The 17,812-nt window shown below is 38.7% G+C and overlaps 1 protein-coding gene across 8 annotated transcripts in view; it reads left to right on the top strand.

Moving 5' to 3' along the window:
• Positions 1-44: 44 nt before the first annotated feature.
• Positions 45-17,812, top strand: part of tcf12 (transcription factor 12) — an 88,941-nt gene continuing 71,173 nt past the window's right edge. For 2 of the 8 annotated variants that reach the window (XM_084359453.1, XM_084359446.1), the window contains exons 1-3: positions 8,076-8,307; positions 9,084-9,172; positions 9,357-9,429. In XM_084359453.1, coding sequence (XP_084215579.1) covers positions 9,101-9,172; positions 9,357-9,429 — 145 coding nt within the window. In that variant the 5' untranslated portion in view covers positions 8,076-8,307; positions 9,084-9,100. Of the gene's footprint in view, positions 76-258; positions 318-589; positions 686-8,073; positions 8,308-8,482; positions 8,930-9,083; positions 9,173-9,356; positions 9,430-17,812 lie in introns of those variants that run through there. The other 6 variants (XM_084359448.1, XM_084359447.1, XM_084359451.1 and 3 more) reach the window with 6 other exon arrangements.

Genomic DNA, 17,812 nt, shown 5'->3' with positions numbered 1-17,812 from the left:
CCAGAGATTGGAGAACGTGACCGCTGAGCGTAAACACAGGAGTTTAAAGACGTCGCGCTTTGCATTTTGGGAAAGGTAGTCATCAGGGATTTTTTTTTTTTTTTTTATGAGAAAAAGCGAAGTGGAGAGGAGGAAAATAACTTTACTTTAGATAGTTACTGACCTGAAAAAAAAAAAGAATAAATTACAGGGTTTCCCATTTTTACACACGCCAAAACGTTGGTCACGTGATAACAGCTCAACCGTCTCCATGGCAACTGACCTCCATCCACTGTTAACTTTTAAAAAACATGGCTGAAAGATTTGGACAATTTCCGGTTTGATCTTGTGCTAATTTCTTGTCAAACTACTTTTCTGACTTCAAGCTCAACATTCAAAAGATGAAGAAACATTTTAAAAATATTTCTCATATTATCTTAACCCTTATTTTCATAGTAACCATTTTATTGGACTCATTATAGATCTTTTACTTCCTGTTCTTATTTAAATGCCCGTATTCAAGGCTTTTTATTTTACATGGTAGCACTTCCTGGTGACAATTTTTACGTTAGCAATTTTCATGACACTAATACTCCTCATCACCTTTCAGCCGATCATGTTCTCTCAGCCTCTTACCAAGCTCAGCAACTACCGACAAACTATACTGAGTGGTCAGCAGCTAGCTAACCAGAAAGTTGATGTCCAGGTAAGATGATTCTTCGCACAATGCTTAGTTTTGGTGCTATTTAAATGAGCATACCTGCGCTAAATAGACAGCATGGCATTAGCAGAGATAAATATCTTAACATTATCCATGGAGTTGCTTGTTTTTCATACATCCAACTGTATAGCAGGACATATGTAACTTTCATTGGCGCATCATTGGAGCAGATAAGAAATTAGTAAAGGAAGTGCTCCACTGCTTTTTTTACATCATGGAAACTACTTCTCAGCCAGTGACACAGTTGTATGATCTCTTCTCTGGCTCTGGAGGAGTTTTGTAAAGTCAGAGATAATAATCTGGAGTCAAATGATGTCATCAGGGTTATCATTATTCTTGGTCTGAAGACTACAAGAAAAAAAAAGTGCGGAGGGTAATATTACAGGACTTATTTCACTGGAAACACTGAGGAATTAAAAAGTTTACTTTTGTGTGTCTCAAAATTTGTGGAGTAATTTAAAATCATTTGTTGAGGTCTATCAAGCCTAAAATAATGCAGTAAAATAAGGTTCCCTTCCTTCATTGTTATTGATGGGATTTTTTTCACCTCCACCCACCACAGAGGAACAAAATTTGGAAGACCAATAAACAGAAGTGCAATGTCCCTCAATCCATATTCCAGACAGTTTGATTAATAAATCCTTTCCTATACATAACCTTATGTTGTATGTTTAAAATGTTTCTAAAAGCTCTACAAAGCTGTGAGACTTCTGTTAACAGTAAATTCTAACTTTTGACTCTTGTTTATTTCCAACATTTGTGAAATATTTTAGATGAACCAAAAAAAGTGTTTTATGTTCATCTGCCTTTTGTTAGGGAAGAACATCTGGTGAAGTTTGTGTGATCTGAGTTTGTCCAACAGGTGGCAGTCTGGAATTAACAATACAAGGTAGTGGTGCCTCCCATCGCTCGTGTTTCAGTCTTCAAAGAAAACTTGCTTTAGATGACAATTACAATTGACAATAGTTTTTCTTGCATTATTTTTAGGTTTCGTGTAGAAGTTTGACATCTTTTTTGTTTAAAATAGGCTGGCAGTCAGTGTAACACTATAAACTAAACACGAGCACATGAGCACTATGTTCAGTGTGTTTTTATTGTTGCAATAGATGTTTTATGCCATTGAGTTACAGGACATGGAAATCCAAAATACCTCACATGGTTTAAGTTGCTGAAGCGTCCACTGGCTTTATGCGTGGGCTCTTCATTCTCTTTCCATTTAATACTGTTCAATCTTAAACTACTGACTTAAATATTTTGGTTACAGCTCCCTGTGTAAGTACATGTGCTGTGCAGAGTGCATGAGGCTCTGTACAGTTCCTGAGTGTTGGTGGTTCTTGGACTGAACTATCTGAAGCTCCTGTAGGTGTTACAGGCCTCATTCTTTAAAACATCTGGATAAGATGGGAGGGGCAACCCCCAGTGATGCAGGAACACCTCCCTGGTTTCTTCAAAGGCTCACACGTGGTTTTTGTTCTTATTAACTGTTTCATACTTGATTTCTTTAAAGTTATTTTTACATATTGATTTTCGGTTCCCACTGATTCACCCATGCCTTCTTCCCACCCTTGTGTTCTTTGTTTTCAGTTTCAATTTTTTTTTTTTTAAAGTCATAATAGTTTCAGTGTGGGCCTGCCTCCTCTTTCACATCTTGCAACTGTTTAAGTATGAATATGCTATGAGAAAAAACCCTGAACTCCCACTGTAAGCTGTCTTCTCTGACTGGCAAACCAAATTTATAAACCACTCAACCTCATCCTCTCAAAGAGAAACTAAATCTAAGTGTACTCAGTCAACATTGATCACTTAAAAGATAAGAACATATGAGCATCTATCTATCAATGATGCCAACTTTACAGCTATAATACATCTACCAGTACATTTATTATATGAAAATTAGCAATAAACATCTTTGGAATAATATTTTTTCTTAGTTCATGTTAAACAAGTACACATTTTTATTAACTCTTAGAGGAAAAATAGTAAACGTGTGATCTCTGGAGTATACTAGTGCTTTTTAGCCTCTATTAAATGCTATTTCAATTATTAAACCACCTAAAATACACTTAAAACTAAAAAAACTAATTCATCAAGCATTTGCAAAAGGTAGTGCCGAGTTAAATGCGTGAGAGTCTTCTAAAACATGGTGATATTTGCATTACAACACACGTTGCGCATCCAGAAGCCACAGCCAGAGCCTAACTTTACTGCAGTCCTCTTGTCTGGTTTCTCGCCAGCGCGGAGGAAAAAGTAGTTCCCACACAGCGGGAAAAAAACGGTCCTCTCTTACAGCGGTATTGAAAAGCATTTAACGAAATACACTGAAGTCCATTACCCTGCTGTGATTATACACGTTAAATATTCAAAGAAGCTGTTTTAATTTGCAGTTGACACCGTCACATTTTAGCATCGCAAAGCCCGGCTGTCAAAGCTGACAATGAAAACCACGTACTGGCCCTGAACACACCTGTAGAGAAACTGCGCTGTTAAGCGAAGACAAACGCTGCTAATGACAGACTTTTTCTACGGTTTTTGCTTTAAATGAACCGTTTCGATGTGTGTTTACATTTCAGTCTGCGTTTTATCTTCAATAAAACGAAGAAAAACGAGAGTTAGCCGCGACATGATCTTAACATAATTTATGTGATGACAGCGGTTGTCCTTCCTCCCCTATATTCAAGTGTAGTTTGAGCAGATAGTGTTTTTTATGTTTAACCGGGCCTGATATATGAGCTTTGATGACAATGTTTATTTGTCAGCGAAATACTTAAAATGCCAGGCAGGATTCAGGAACATGGTCCAACGAGGCTTTCACCAAATACTTACAAGTTCAAGAGATAGTTAGCGACGTCTCCGTCAGATCGCAGATTATTTTCCTCTTTAAACTGTCTCCATCTTGTGAAGCTGTACGATATGTTTATCCTTGTTTTGACTCGCAGACGGTCGCTTTCCTTTCTTGCTCTCAGACCCTCCTCAGATCGACGGACTGGTTTCGATTTTTTCGCCACTGGAGCTGAAGTCTGATTAATATCAGACCATTGTGTTGTTAAGTCCCATGGATTTGCCATGGGGAAAAATGCCCCTTCTTTTTCATTTCTTGAAATATGGCCAATATTCATATTGACTATAATTTACAGTTAGCTTGTTTTCAAATGCCCGCCCGGTTTCCGCCGACGGCAGCAGCAGTTCCGTTCTGAACCCTTCAGAATAAAAGCACAGCCCAACTGAAGTTAACGGTCAGAAAAACTTATATTTGTCACAACTGCAGAAATTTGGGTCAAAACACTTCATATTTTGTAGTTTATGATTTAAAAAAATCAACACGGCAAACAAGAGGTAAAAAAAGATATATAATTACAGTAAATAACAGGTAAATTACAGAGTTACAACAAAGGAAGGTACAGTAGAGCAAACAACAAATCAAACCTAAAATAAATACAATTTTAAAAAGCACCTCAAAAGTAATAGATTCATAAAAATAAGTATGAATAAAATTAAAAGGGACTAAGAGAATGAAAAGTATGAAGGTTTTGCATGAGTTGATACTGTGTACTGAGACAGAAACAGGGAGTTTTTGTGGTTTTTCAAAAGAAAAATGAGGCTAGATCTCTGTAACAGGGGATTTACAGAATTTCGTACTCATGAATTATTTATATATACTGTGTTTTTTTTATTTCTGAAAATAGTTATTATCGTGTCATAAAAGTTGAAGTATGTAATTTAACACAACAGTGTAAGATTTGTTATTAAACTAATACCTTGACTATAGCAAGTTTCTGTCAAAAATGATGTACAACATTACAGTGGAAAATTATGAGGTAGGCTATAATTTAATTATCCCTAAAAGAATTAAGATCAGCTGTGTCCACAATATGTAAGATAAATGAGATTTTGAGAATATATGTATGTTGTTCCTCGGTGCTGCCAGACAGGAGTGGGCTAACATCCATTGCTGGACTAACCTCTTAAATTGATAATTTGCTGTTGGGCCCTCGCTGACACCCCCACCTCAGTGTTGTCTGTACAATGTATATTTACTCCTATACCGGACTTATACTTGATAATTACTGGGGTTTCAACTACAAGGCACAGCAAAATTAGCTGATAATGCATGTAGCACCTCAGTTAGTAATTACTTACCATTTGGTGAAGAGTCCCTTATAAATAGCACTAATCAAATGACCAAATCCATTTGAGAATGAATGTGGGGCTAATGAGGCCTCTCAAGATCTGAGGCCCTGCAGGCAAATTGGACACTCTGCTGGTAATCCAGCCCTACTTACATCCCTCTGCTACATAATATTAATCAAATTATTGGTATAATTTTTAATAGTTTTGAGAGAAAAGTTATGGACAAAGCTATAAAAAACAGCAGTCATTGCGAGTTTTGAATAGAATGATGAGAGGTGAAGGTCTTCAAGAAACTGAAACAAGTCCAGTTGCCTACAATACAGCACCTAGATTTACCATGACCTGGATGACTGAGAACCTTCATCATCATATTCACATTATGCCATTTCATTCTAATGAAATAGTGACAAACAATGCTAGCTAACTCACTATACTTCTATCAGTGTCACTATAATAGACTGGTGTAGGGATGACGTATTTTCGTAGACCATACCAGAAGTTTGCATCGCCCTGGTTCCGTCGATAAAAAGCCTATGGGATTTTTTAATTGGATTTTGGATTATTGCCGAAAAGAAGCTCTGTGGCAAACAGTTTATGATACTTACATTTTTTGTTCAGCAAGGTATTTTCACAGATGAACACCAAGTGTAAATCAAATTGCTAGATGTAAAAAGCAAATGTTAGTCTATAAACAGACTTCACCACCACCAAGCGTTTTACCACACAATTACTATACACGTGTTCTATAAATTGATCAATTGACATGTTGTAAAGTTAGAGTTAGCATAGTTTGTAACTAAAGTCTTCCTGTAAAGACGGAATAGTGAGTAGATAGTCCCCGTGTTCGGTGTGATCACGTTTAATGTCCGTGACAACTTCTGTAGTTTCATTTAGCCACTTGTTAGCAAGCGCCGTTTTTAAGACACATAAGTGCTTTATAATTAAATTATTGTGATATTTAATGATGTATTTTATATCATAGAACAAAATGTGTAAACATCTTGAGCATGTAGTAACCACAGATCTTATTTCAGGCATTTAACCAAAAACCCATTCAAAAAACCCATTGACTTTGAGGCGAAGGAACCGGGTGTACAAAAATGCTAACCGATTTCCGGGTCTTAGGACTCATTACTTACACTCTATAGCTGTGTCCAAATTCAGGGGCTGCATCCTTCGAAGGGCGCGTTTGAAGGCCAATTACGTTACAACGCTGCGCGAAGGCTGTCCAAATTCGAAGGCTCCTTCAAATGCACCCCACAAATGCAGCCTTCTTTTCCCTCTTTTCGGAGGACGCACTGCTACGATCCTTCGCGGCCTCCCATATCCCAAGATTCTTTGCGCGCCGCTGCTCAGTCCCGAAAAAGAAGAGGGAAAGCAAGAAAAATGGTGACATCAAGTGGTTCAGACTTGACATTTAAATGTAAGTATTGGGTTTATACTCGGTTTTTACTCATTTGAACATCCAACGCCAGATATGTTAAACTTCAGGGGACTTGGAAAACCTCCAAATTTTAACTTTCAGTTAAAACACGTGACGCTGGTAATGCATTAGCATACGGCATAAATTAGCATTATGCTGTTGGAAGTAAAGCCTTAAAAGCCTTCACTTTCAAAATGTTAGACGTTCAGAAAACCATAAAATCCATTAAATCAAACATTTTCAGTCAACTCTCTTTTGCGGTCCTGGGCGGCAGAAATCGTGACGTAAGGGTAAGGGCGGGAACATCTGGTGACGCAACCAGGAAATACACCAAAGGCTAGACCGTCCCATTTAACAACGGTTGACGCAGCCTTCGAAGGTCCCAAAGGCCAGGTCCTTCGAAGGATCTAGCCCCTGAATTTATTAATCTTGAAGATTGTCATGTAAATAAACATCTGTGGAGTCACTATCTATTACCGAATTAGGTAACACAATGATGATTGAGCCTACGGCCCACTGATGAAAGCCCTAGCATTTGCTGTAATACCAAAGAAGTACACTGGGTGTCGTGGCGACTTTCCCAAAAAATATCACAAGCGGCGCACAGTTAGTGACGCGTTCACCCAGCAGTGGTTGGTCGGCCAGAGAGAGTAGGTGCTTGCGACATAACAGTTTGTTTGTCCTGGTCTCTGCTAGCGTTGGGAGTAAACAGTTAAGGTTACTGTTAACGGTCATGGCTGAACAAACAAAGAAAAGACAGCGGACGATGAAACTCATGTGGCGTTGTTATGGAGGCGTGGCAAAGCTGCCAACTGCCAACTGACTGATGTCACACAGGCGACACTGGATCTGTTTCTCAATACCCAGTACGCCAAGTTCGAACTTGTGAACTCCCAGGGGACGGGAGGATGGGAGAACGGGAGGACGGTCCTCTCCGCTCCTCGGCCACGGCTATCACGAAATGCATTCTGGGATACGTAACTTCCCAAAGTCCACACAAGTCTCCACCGATGCATCCTCGATGAAACGGGTGGGGCAAGAACACATCCGGGGTATTTGACCGTACTTGGCTAGATGCGAACTTTGAATTGGAACAGTACTTGGTCCGGCGCTGATGATGTTTCTCAAGTCCACAAGAACAGAAGTACAGAGAAGAACGCATATTGAGAAACAGCTTGGATCTCCGGGAAGCAGTGAGGTCCAAAAATAAACCTGCAATTGCCTCTTCGGGAAATCTTCGAGATTGCTACTTTAAAGAATAGCCAGGTGCTTACCTGTCAAGTAAAACATATGCAAGATCAGCATCTTTCTGTAACCCTAGCTTGTCTCGAAGTTCTCTCCATCTTGGAAAAGCCACACCAATGTTCACTCTTGTTTTACCTCTCTTCTTGTCCCATAGTCTTCTTGGGTCGTTCGCTTCCCCCCGTACGTTTACGCTTTTGGGGGACAGGCAATGAGTATCAATGCTCCATCGTCAGTGAGCTATACAAACAATACTGTGAGAGCAGAGTGTCAAACTATTATCTTACTATTACCTATCTGCTGTTTCACCGGAAGTTATAGCATGGAAAGCGGATGTGACGTCAGACGAAATGGAAACGCACCGTTATCAGCTTTAACAAAATAAAAATGCTGACTTTTCTATTTTGAACATTGTTGGGAACATTTGGGATAATGTAAACAAAAGATGTAACATAGGTCTCCTTGTTTGCAGACATGTTTAATGCGGAAACGTTGCTGTGTGTTTGAAGCGCAGATAAACATGCGGTGCATCAGTGTGACCCGCACAGCGCGTGCTGACTCCCGCAGCATCTCCCGCTGTGTGGGACCATCATGTCACTGTGCTCGGCGGAGGGATACAACAACCAATGTCATCGTGGTGCTGAGGCTTTCGCAAAGCAAAAATGTCTGCCTAAGGGAAACTCGTAACTGCTATATAGAGAGGATATTATCCCAGGTATAGCCGCTTAAACCAATATCTCGCTAGTTTGAGGCGTATTGCAAGACAGCGAGTCTTCACCAGATCACCCTAGTCGGGATTTTAATCGGAAAAAAGGTAAAATATCAGTGAGTTTGCCAAAAGCTTTCGGACCTGTGAAAGAAGTTGGGAGTTGAGAAAGACCATCATTGCGTTTTGTATTCTGGAGCTGCTGGGGATTGAGTGTCATTTGCAATATTTGCTCGGCTTTTTCACTTATCTTCAGCCAGTATCTCATTTATATCTCGCTCGCCAGGAAGGCTTCTCCGTGCTCATGTCTACATGGGCTCAAACCGCTGCAGCTGGTCGCGGCTCGCTAGCTCTTTTCTATCCATATGAATCAGTAACTGCAGCTAGCGTTAGCCGGCAAGCTAACTGACGTGAGGTCCCTCCGCGAACGTTGACCATCGTTTTTCCTGCGAAACCTGCCTCGCAAATCACTGACATTAACGCAGTCAGTGGCAGCCTAATGACCAAGTTACATGAATGTGTTAGGACGGGTGAAGGGTGTTGTTACAGAGAAATAATGTCACTGCAATAACGCGATGCTGCAGGTTTTTAACAAGCTGTGCCATCCATCCACAGCGCTTCCATTTTATCTCTTTTTAATCACCGCTGTGATGGATAACAGTAAATCTGCACGGACTAAATGTTTGCTCTGTTTAGTGAACGATAGTGTGGTCAAACTGTCAGTGTGTCGGTATGTTTCAGTGCCAGAGCGAACTTTACTCCACAGTGATGGTCTTTATTCCGCATCCATAACAAATACCTCTCGTGGCATTGGTCATTTCCTGTGGCACTGTGTTGAATAAAAGCAGCAGAGATGTGACCTGACCGGGCTGTGTTGTCTTCAGGTTTCTAGATCGCCAGGATGAACCCTCAGCAGCGGATTGCCGCTCTTGGAACAGACAAGGAATTAAGTGACCTGCTGGATTTCAGTGCGGTATGATGGATTTTGTCTCTCTATTTTTCTTTCAGTCTGAAGCGTGACTAATTGATCAATTCACTTCATTATTAACTTATTTCACAAGCCATCCCTGAGCAGCTTTTAGGATGCTTGCATTGTGATCATCTGAATGGTGAATGGAGTCTAATTGTTAGGTGTATGTCCACATGCTTCCTTGCAGATGTTCTCTCCACCTGTAAGCGGAGGGAAAAACAGGCCCACCACACTTGGAAGCAGTCAGTTCAGTGCATCAGGTAGGACTTGATCCCTCAAACCTATTTCAACAAACCCTCTGTTATGGTCTTCAGTCTTGCGTTGCATGTGGTTTCCTTTTCCTCCTCTGTGACGCTGGGCTGTTCACATCTGATCCTTGAAACATAAGCGGTCCACCTTGAATTAAAGTGGAGTGTTGTAGTAAAGATGTAGAACAAAGCATGGTTGGGGTAAAGACGTGTAGATGTTTTATTGATTTAATGACCAACAAGGTGTAATACAGTGAATATTCTTACTGTCAGATGCAGAAATAAGGCACACAATAGGCATGTTTTGACTGCTTTGATCAAGTGTTGATGTATAAACACAAATTACCGGTCTTTGTGCATCTTCGTGGTTTTGCTTGTAATGACAAGAGTTCAGATTCCTTGCTTCTGGATCGCTTCCTTGCTATAAATGCAACAGGACATTAATCCGAAGCACATCTATTGTCTGATGCGCTACTAGAGAAAGTCAACAATCAAGCATTATGTTTTCTTGAAAGCATGTTTTGTACACATCCACAAAGCCTCGTTGTAGCCAGTGAAACGAAAGACACACACTTAGTGGAAAGTGAACGAAAAGACAAAGCGACAAGAACAGAGCTGTCACTCATGAACTAAGGAGCTGTGGCTATGAATGTTAGTATACCTTATCATTGAACTGAGGAGGACGTTGTGTGTAAGCTCTCTTCTACAAAAGAAATGACAAGGAAACAGAAGTGTTTTTAAAAGTAAAATCAAAACCTTCCCGGTCAATTCCCACAAGGGTGTTTATTTTACATATTAATTACAGTCTTCAGACTATTATTGGTGTTATTTAGAATCAAATTAAATGTGTTTTTATTTACCTGTGGACAAAATGTTTGCTACACCTTTTATTATAATATAGTCCAGCACAGAGACAATCCCAACAGCAGCCTCAGAAATGATTGCAGTTGAATCATCTTCTTTCAGTATCAAGAACAAGTGATCGAATTTCTTGCATTTATTGCCTTTTTATTGGATTGCATCAGATTATACAGGTGTACCTACATTTTCCAATTGTGAATCATGAAAAGTTCTTACAAATCAGGTCATTGTGTCATATCCACTTACTGATGATACACAATGACACTTTTGATTCTTACATCATATTTTTTCACAACCAGACTGCATCCTCAATATATTGTCTGTTAACTTAAACGATCTCAACCATCGACATGTCCTCCATGTGCTGTATTGACAAGGCATTGCTATTTCTTTTATGATTTTATGTAGTAAGATGTGGCCTGTCACCTTTTCGGCTTGGCCTGCACTCGGTGACTTCTAAAATAGACCAACATCAGCATGGTGCTTTTTGTTTGGAACAGAAAAGAGTGGTAGACAGTCAGGAGAACCGTGTTTTACAGCCGAAGCTCATTGTCATGGCTGTGTTGTTGTCTGGCGACCGGCTTTGTCCTTTAGAAACGTAGCAAAGTCTAAATGTGGGCTGTTGTTTTGTACCATTTCCAAAAAATATTATGAAAAAAGATATTGTCTACAAAGAAGATTCTTCCTGTAAAGAATTTTGTTCATAAATCAAATGTAAAATATTGTGACATATATCTTTGTCACAACTGTTTAACAAACATATCTTCTGTTAAATTTACATATCAGCCTATCTGTAACGACCTAAAAAAGGATGTAGTGTATGTTCAACAACGTAATCACCGTTTTTAACTGATTAGTTTTTCGAAAGGCAGCCATAATAATCTGATTATTCTGCATGACGCAATATTGCATCCACATATGATACATGGATACATTTTGTTAGAAACAACAGGATTTATATAGCTTTTTATTCTTAACTCTTTGATATGATCAGTGCCCTATTCTCTTCTGTACTGAGATGTAGTGTCAAATAAAATGTCACACTATCAGAGTGATTCAACTCGAGGACAAAGACAGAAGAATGTTTTGACTTGTGGTTTGCAGTGTTTTGACAAATCAGATCTTTATCTGGCAACAGACACGTTTTCTGCTTCAGCGTATCATTATGAAGTAAATGTTACAGTATTGGACATGAAAAAATGAAACCATCAGTGTTTTCATTGGTTCCCTATAAACATCGCTGTCACTGTATCACACAATTTTGTCTGCCACTGGGCACGCGGTCAACCGGGAAAAGGAAGGTTAACTGGCGATCCATTTCTGTTGCAGACTAAATGATTGAACAAACTCATGTTTTGTCCTGTGTTATTATTTGTGACTGTGGAAAACTGAAAATGTTTTTGCAAAGGCGGTGCCAATAATAATACCACTTGGAAATGCTAGGGGGGAAAGTTGTCTGCAACTTTCAGTATTACCCTTATGTAATAAAGGCCCTATTTTAACGGAGTACATTTCCTCCAGTTTCTGTGGCAGTGGTCAGAGGAAAATATGTGTGGGCATCAAAAGAATGGAAGGGAATTAATTAGTTTTTTTGGTTTTCAGTGTTTTGTGACTGATCTTGATCCAGGGTGCCAGTACCTTGAAACACCTACAGATATTAAAAGTACCATGTTTTTTCCCATCAATCAAGCACCTACATATGTTTGACATCTGGTTGGATTGATGGTTGCAGCATCTCCTGGTTTCACCATAAAATGTGGTGTGAAAATGAACAGTTATCACACCACTTATATTTGCTGAATTACGGTGTTAAATTCAACCGTATTAGTATTATTGAACTACATTTTATGAAATTATAATAAAGTGTTTGTTCAACAAAAGACCTTCTGTTTAATACAGTGATACTGTGATCTTTTCTGTGGCGGTTATCTTACCGTGAAAATCTCATGAAGTTTCAACTCCAGGAGGTTCACAGTGTAGCACAGTGTGTAATCTTGATTTTGAGGCCAAAATTGATGTTTAAATGTCAGAGTTTAAGGAGCTTGGAGAATAACAGATCAGTCTCTAGTAATTTTTTTATCAACATTAACTCATAGCATAAACAATCTTGAAATAGATCCCTTTAAAAACAGACAAGCCAAACACAAGGAAGCCTAGTCTAAGGTGAGTTAAAACAAAATGTAAAAACTGAAAGAGTCAATATGGGCAATTACATGTAAAAGGAATAAGAGCGATAAAACAGGCAAAATCACAGAAAAAGAAAGAAAAGATAATATAAATAAAGAGATAAATAAAAGAATAAAATCAACAAAGGACAATAAGAAGACGATGAGAGGACGATAAGCCACTATCTGTCTTGTTGATTTATTGGTTTATTAATTTATTAGTTCTTGTTTATAGGTTTTAAATGTAGTCTACATCTACAATGTTATAAAACTAAATTCTGCATACTTAAACCTTTATCATGTAAGAAATAATGATGTAAGAATGAACTCTTGCACCTCAGAGTGCATCAGGCTTATAGTGAGTAAATCCCTCCATCCTCCAGCTTACAGTATGTGCTCCTGTGTCTCTGATCCTCAAGGTAGGGGAAGAAGCACCTCCATAAGTGATTGTGAACATAAGGCAAGTGAGTGTGCAGACAGAAGTGTGGAAATTGCAGGGAATGAGAGTTTGGATTATTGCATCTCAGCTGGGCATTGCCAGATAATTGAGGCAGAGTGGGACTGGCAAGCCCCTTCAAAAGTGTGCCAGAGAAAGATGGATTGGAAAAAATACCCAAAGTGGCTCTAACAGAGATTCATCATCTCTCCCTTCCAGCTGTGTTGATGATGCAAATTTGATGAGGCCATTGAGTAGCAGGGCAGTGGATGGCTGCTGTTGAAAGGCTAATTTTCATTTAGTGGTATGTGGTGGTACATTTGTTAGCTGTGACCATCAGCTATAGGTTGTTTTGCCAGACAGTTGGATCCCAAAATAAATAAAAGGAAAAAAAACTGCATTTTTCATTGCTGGGCTCAGCTCCAAGAGCCTCACTGCTGCCTCACTTTGAGTTCAGCTTGGTCTCTAAACCAAAAGCTTGTCTCAGCAGAGCACCTGAGCTGCAGTTTCATGTAGGGGTGAGACAAAATATAGATACAGATATAGATATTGTACCGCTTACTCTTGCGATACGATTATCAACACACTGCCACCAAATATCGATATTTTTATTGAAAAATGCACCACTAGAATCTAATACATTTAGCAATTTGAGGTTACTGATTATATCAGAGAGAATTAGTTGTAACTTAGCATTACATGTTGATTTGTTTAACTCTCTTAGAGTGACTCAATTCACATGACATCCCTGTGCTTTTACTTTTATGGGGCCTAGTATGTACACGGTACGTCTTGGCTTGCATGTCATTTATTTCTCATTCTGCTAACACTTTTTTTTTTTGTCTCTGTCTGTTTTTTAGGGGAGGGGATGTGGTTATATACCTGTTCAAAAAGCTCAAAAACTAACGTTAAAAAATAAGTATTGACAGCTGAATTGACTTATCCTTGACCATTAGTTTCTTACTGTGGTCCATCATAATAGATCAAAATAGTAATGTTTGTTTTGTGGCCATTGTGACATGCAGTTCAGCAGTCATGAACCAAGTCACTGGGGTTTCTCTTTCTCTGTCTCTGACTCTCTGTAAATAAGAGGACTGGTACATCTTTCTCAAGAATATTGCTCTAAATCTCAGCCGTATCTGACCCTGTTTGCCTGTGAAAACTGTTTGGTTCTTCTCGGCCCAGTTTCTACGTCACCTTCATTATTTGTATACATGAGTTTTATGCAGTCATTGGTTTTAGCATTAGTACTGCTCTCAGTTAACGTATACAGGAAACCATTATGCCAAATAAAACCAAAAGCTCTCTGTAAATCAGTAAAGCTGGATTTGTTTACATTGACATGGACATCAGTTAAACCAGCCAGACTGTAAATGTGGTCCACATTGTGACATAATACATGATTTTCTTTTAGGAGGCAGGTCTTCAACTAATAGCGCTGCAGCGGTAGTTTTACATATCTAGTATATTTTCATATTCTTTCATATTCAAAGCATCTAATGCTCCTCCATCATTTTCACTTTCGCATAAGGAAGGTCTTAGGAATTGTTTTTATTTGTGTTTTAATTAATAAATGTTTTCTTTTCATTTGATTCCCTTTTGTGCTGGGAGTCATAAAAACTGACATTTCTTATTTCTCCTTTTAGTCAAGATGCCGCCTGGACCAGAAGTCTTTCTTTGTTCTTTTTTTTACATATTTATTAGTTCTTTTTTTTAGATTTTGTCCCCAATCAAACTCAGCTATTCATAGATGAAGTTAATCCTTGTGTCCAAATGTTTTTAATGATGTTTAAGTGTCTATTGGAAGCATATTAAAACACCAGTTTGGAGTTGTGTTTAGATTGTAAAGTGTTTGTTCTCCTTTATGTTTGTATGTCTTCAGTGAAATTATTCAGTTAGTTTACATATAAATGCTTTTTGATATAAATGCAGCTAATATTTGATGCATTGCCTGATTTGTATTGTGGGTTTTGGGAGCGTGTGTTTAAAGATAGAAATTATGCAACATTGTTGAGGGTACTGACTATGTTTTACTCACTGTATCATCCAGAATAATCTGTTTTCATTTGTAATCTCTCTGTCCTTACCTCCTTCATATAAAACATACAATACAACGTCCAAATGAATCAAACATCTATTCTTTGGTATTTTGTGGCAAATCAGAAACAGGTCCAATTCTCACGAGCTAAAATATAGGTCATCACTCAACTTTTTATGTATGTATTAATTGACATCAACACCAATAAAGACACTGGTAAGTTGATAATTTAAAACACAAGGTGTGCTATGGTGATGTGATTTAGGGTGCTTTCACACCTGTAGTTGGGTTCATTTGGTCTGGACCAGTTCCTGGTCACACTTGAAGGAGTGTGGAGTAAACATAAAGATATACAGACCAACAGGTGACTCATTGATTGGGCAGGTTCAGTGAGGTCATCCGGCATCATCAGCACTAAATGGACCCACATGGCAAAATCAAATTCTGGTGACTTGATTGCGTGTCGTACTGCACTTAAATGCTTCTTACGTGTTTATTAATGTTGTCTGGGGTCACAATGGAAACAGAATGGCACTCAGTAGAGCGCATACCTCTGCCAAGGCCAAACAGTCCATGCATTGTTCTCTGAGAAATTAACAACAATGTTGAAAAACATTATTTTATATGAATCCACACCAAAAGTTAGTGGGGCCTATTCTGGACCCATCCTCCATCAAAGTGTCCTGAAAACTGTTAATTAGTTCTTGTGTAATAATCCTGATACTGTGTGACATGACATAAGGCAGCATCACTGATGGTGAACAACCTCTTGACCTTTTCTGCTTAATATCAGTTAAGCTGACTGTTTGAAATACTTAAGCCATGTTGGATGATCTCAGCGTCAACTGAAAAAGGTCTTATCCTTGAAACAGAGAAGACCTTAGTCCTACTGTTGGATGGCTTTTTGCCGAATTGCGATCTTTGTCAGAAGGCAGCTGTTTATGAATGAGCCAGCGGAGACAGTGAAATAGGAGGAGTCAGTTATAATAGGAAAACTCTGTCCATCAAACCATTACCACAGGTTTACAAGCGATTTACAACTGCATAGATAAGGATGGCATCATTATGCCTGTTTTATTCATCTTGATCATTTACAATCAACCACATCATTTTAAGTATATCTCTTCATTGTCATACATGGAATATGTTATGGACAGTACTGTGCAGCAGAATGATATTTCTCCTGCATAACAAAGGTAACTCTTCTAAATAATGCTTTTTGCACTTAAAAATAGCCTGATATTAGGAGACATGTTTCCCTCAGCAGCAAGGACAAAGAACAAATAGAGGTCAGGGCAGCTTTAGTTACACACTTAATTCATCAGACTTAACATTTGTGCGTGTGCTGACATCTCAGCAGCACCAATACTGTTGCTACACCTATAATTTATGCAGGATATAAAAATTCTTGAGGGTCACCATACTTTCAGGACATTCAAGGATACAAAATGTATCCACCATATGGCCTGTAATAAAACTGCTGATTATAATTTTTAAGTATTAAGTATTTTTTTGACTGTCCTGCACTCTGTAAGGTCCATCACAAACTTGATTGCGTGACCAGACAAGTCAAGTATAATGCATAATATTGAATCCTCAAGCAGGGTTGGCAGTTGTGACTAGGACCACCAAGCAAGACCATTTCCCTCAACTGTGTCCCTCTGGTGTTGCCATCTTTCATTTAAGGTTTTGTTATGTTCACTAATTCACTCTTCTCTTTTGGATTTGACCCAAAATGTAGCCCAACATGCAGATAGCACGCCCGGTCTTTCAAGAGTGAAATCCTGTTTTTAAATTCTACAAATACAGTTCACTATTATTTGTTTTATTAAATAGACCCACCATATATTCAAAAGTATTACAGTTGTATGTTTCTGGTAAATCACTTATTAAATGTGACAGGAAAACCACAACTGAGAGGTTTTTCTACGTGTATGTAGTTTACCCTCAATGATTTAAATGGTGAGGACAAATATTAGAAACACCTCTCAGTGTAACACAATACAGTTCAACAGTGCAAGAAATTACATCATCAAAGAGGACCACAAAGGTGACTTAACACCTCTCCAAATCAGTTTCAACAAAAACTCAATACGCTAACCTTTTATGAAGAGAGGATCCATTAACTTGATGTGGCGAGACTCTTTGGAAAAGGGCAGGCACTTTCAAAAGTTGGTAAATCAATCTCTTACCAAAGCCAGGCGAGAGAAAAGTGAAAACATTTTTATTATGCTTTCGGGTTGTCCGTCTGTCTCAATCTTATGAACACGATATCTCAAGAAAGCTTTCGGTTTCAGATTGGGTAAAAGCGAATCGAGGATGAACTGATTAGAATTTGGTGGCTAAAGTTCAAAGTTCAAGCTCATTGTGACCCCACAAAATCCATTTTTGGACATAACTCAATAATTCATACGATAATTACAGTAAAGTTTGACATACACAGATCTTTCTCTGTTGTACAGCATCTTGACTAGTGTGCGGAGGCATACAATTGCTCTTCGGTAATTCTGGTTTTCATTAAAAAAGCCTTCAGTGTTTTCTTTCAATGAAAGGAGCCGCGATTGTTCTTTTCAAATGAAGAGTAACTCCAGCTGGTCGTCACACCTAAACCACGCCCCGTAGCTGCCAGTTGTTCCTCAAAGGATGCTGATTGGTTCAACACCTGCCACGTGTATAGCCTGAAGCCTGGCTAGTTGAATTTGTGAGATCGTGTAATCTTAAGAATCCAACTGTCTCGCTGGGTAAAGGGTTCATTGCACGACTGTATTATTAGTTCATCATCAGATACTTGCCAACTTTGTGTACCTGCTGTTTGGTGCTTGGCAGGTACATTTGTGTTATCTGAGCTTAATTTGATGCATGAAACCAATATAGTAGGCCAATAGAGGCTAAAAA

The sequence above is a fragment of the Pagrus pagrus genome (assembly GCF_965226575.1).
Source record: "Pagrus pagrus genome assembly, chromosome: 1".
NCBI lineage: Eukaryota > Metazoa > Chordata > Actinopteri > Spariformes > Sparidae > Pagrus > Pagrus pagrus.
This window is presented reverse-complemented; position numbering and strand designations above follow the sequence as displayed.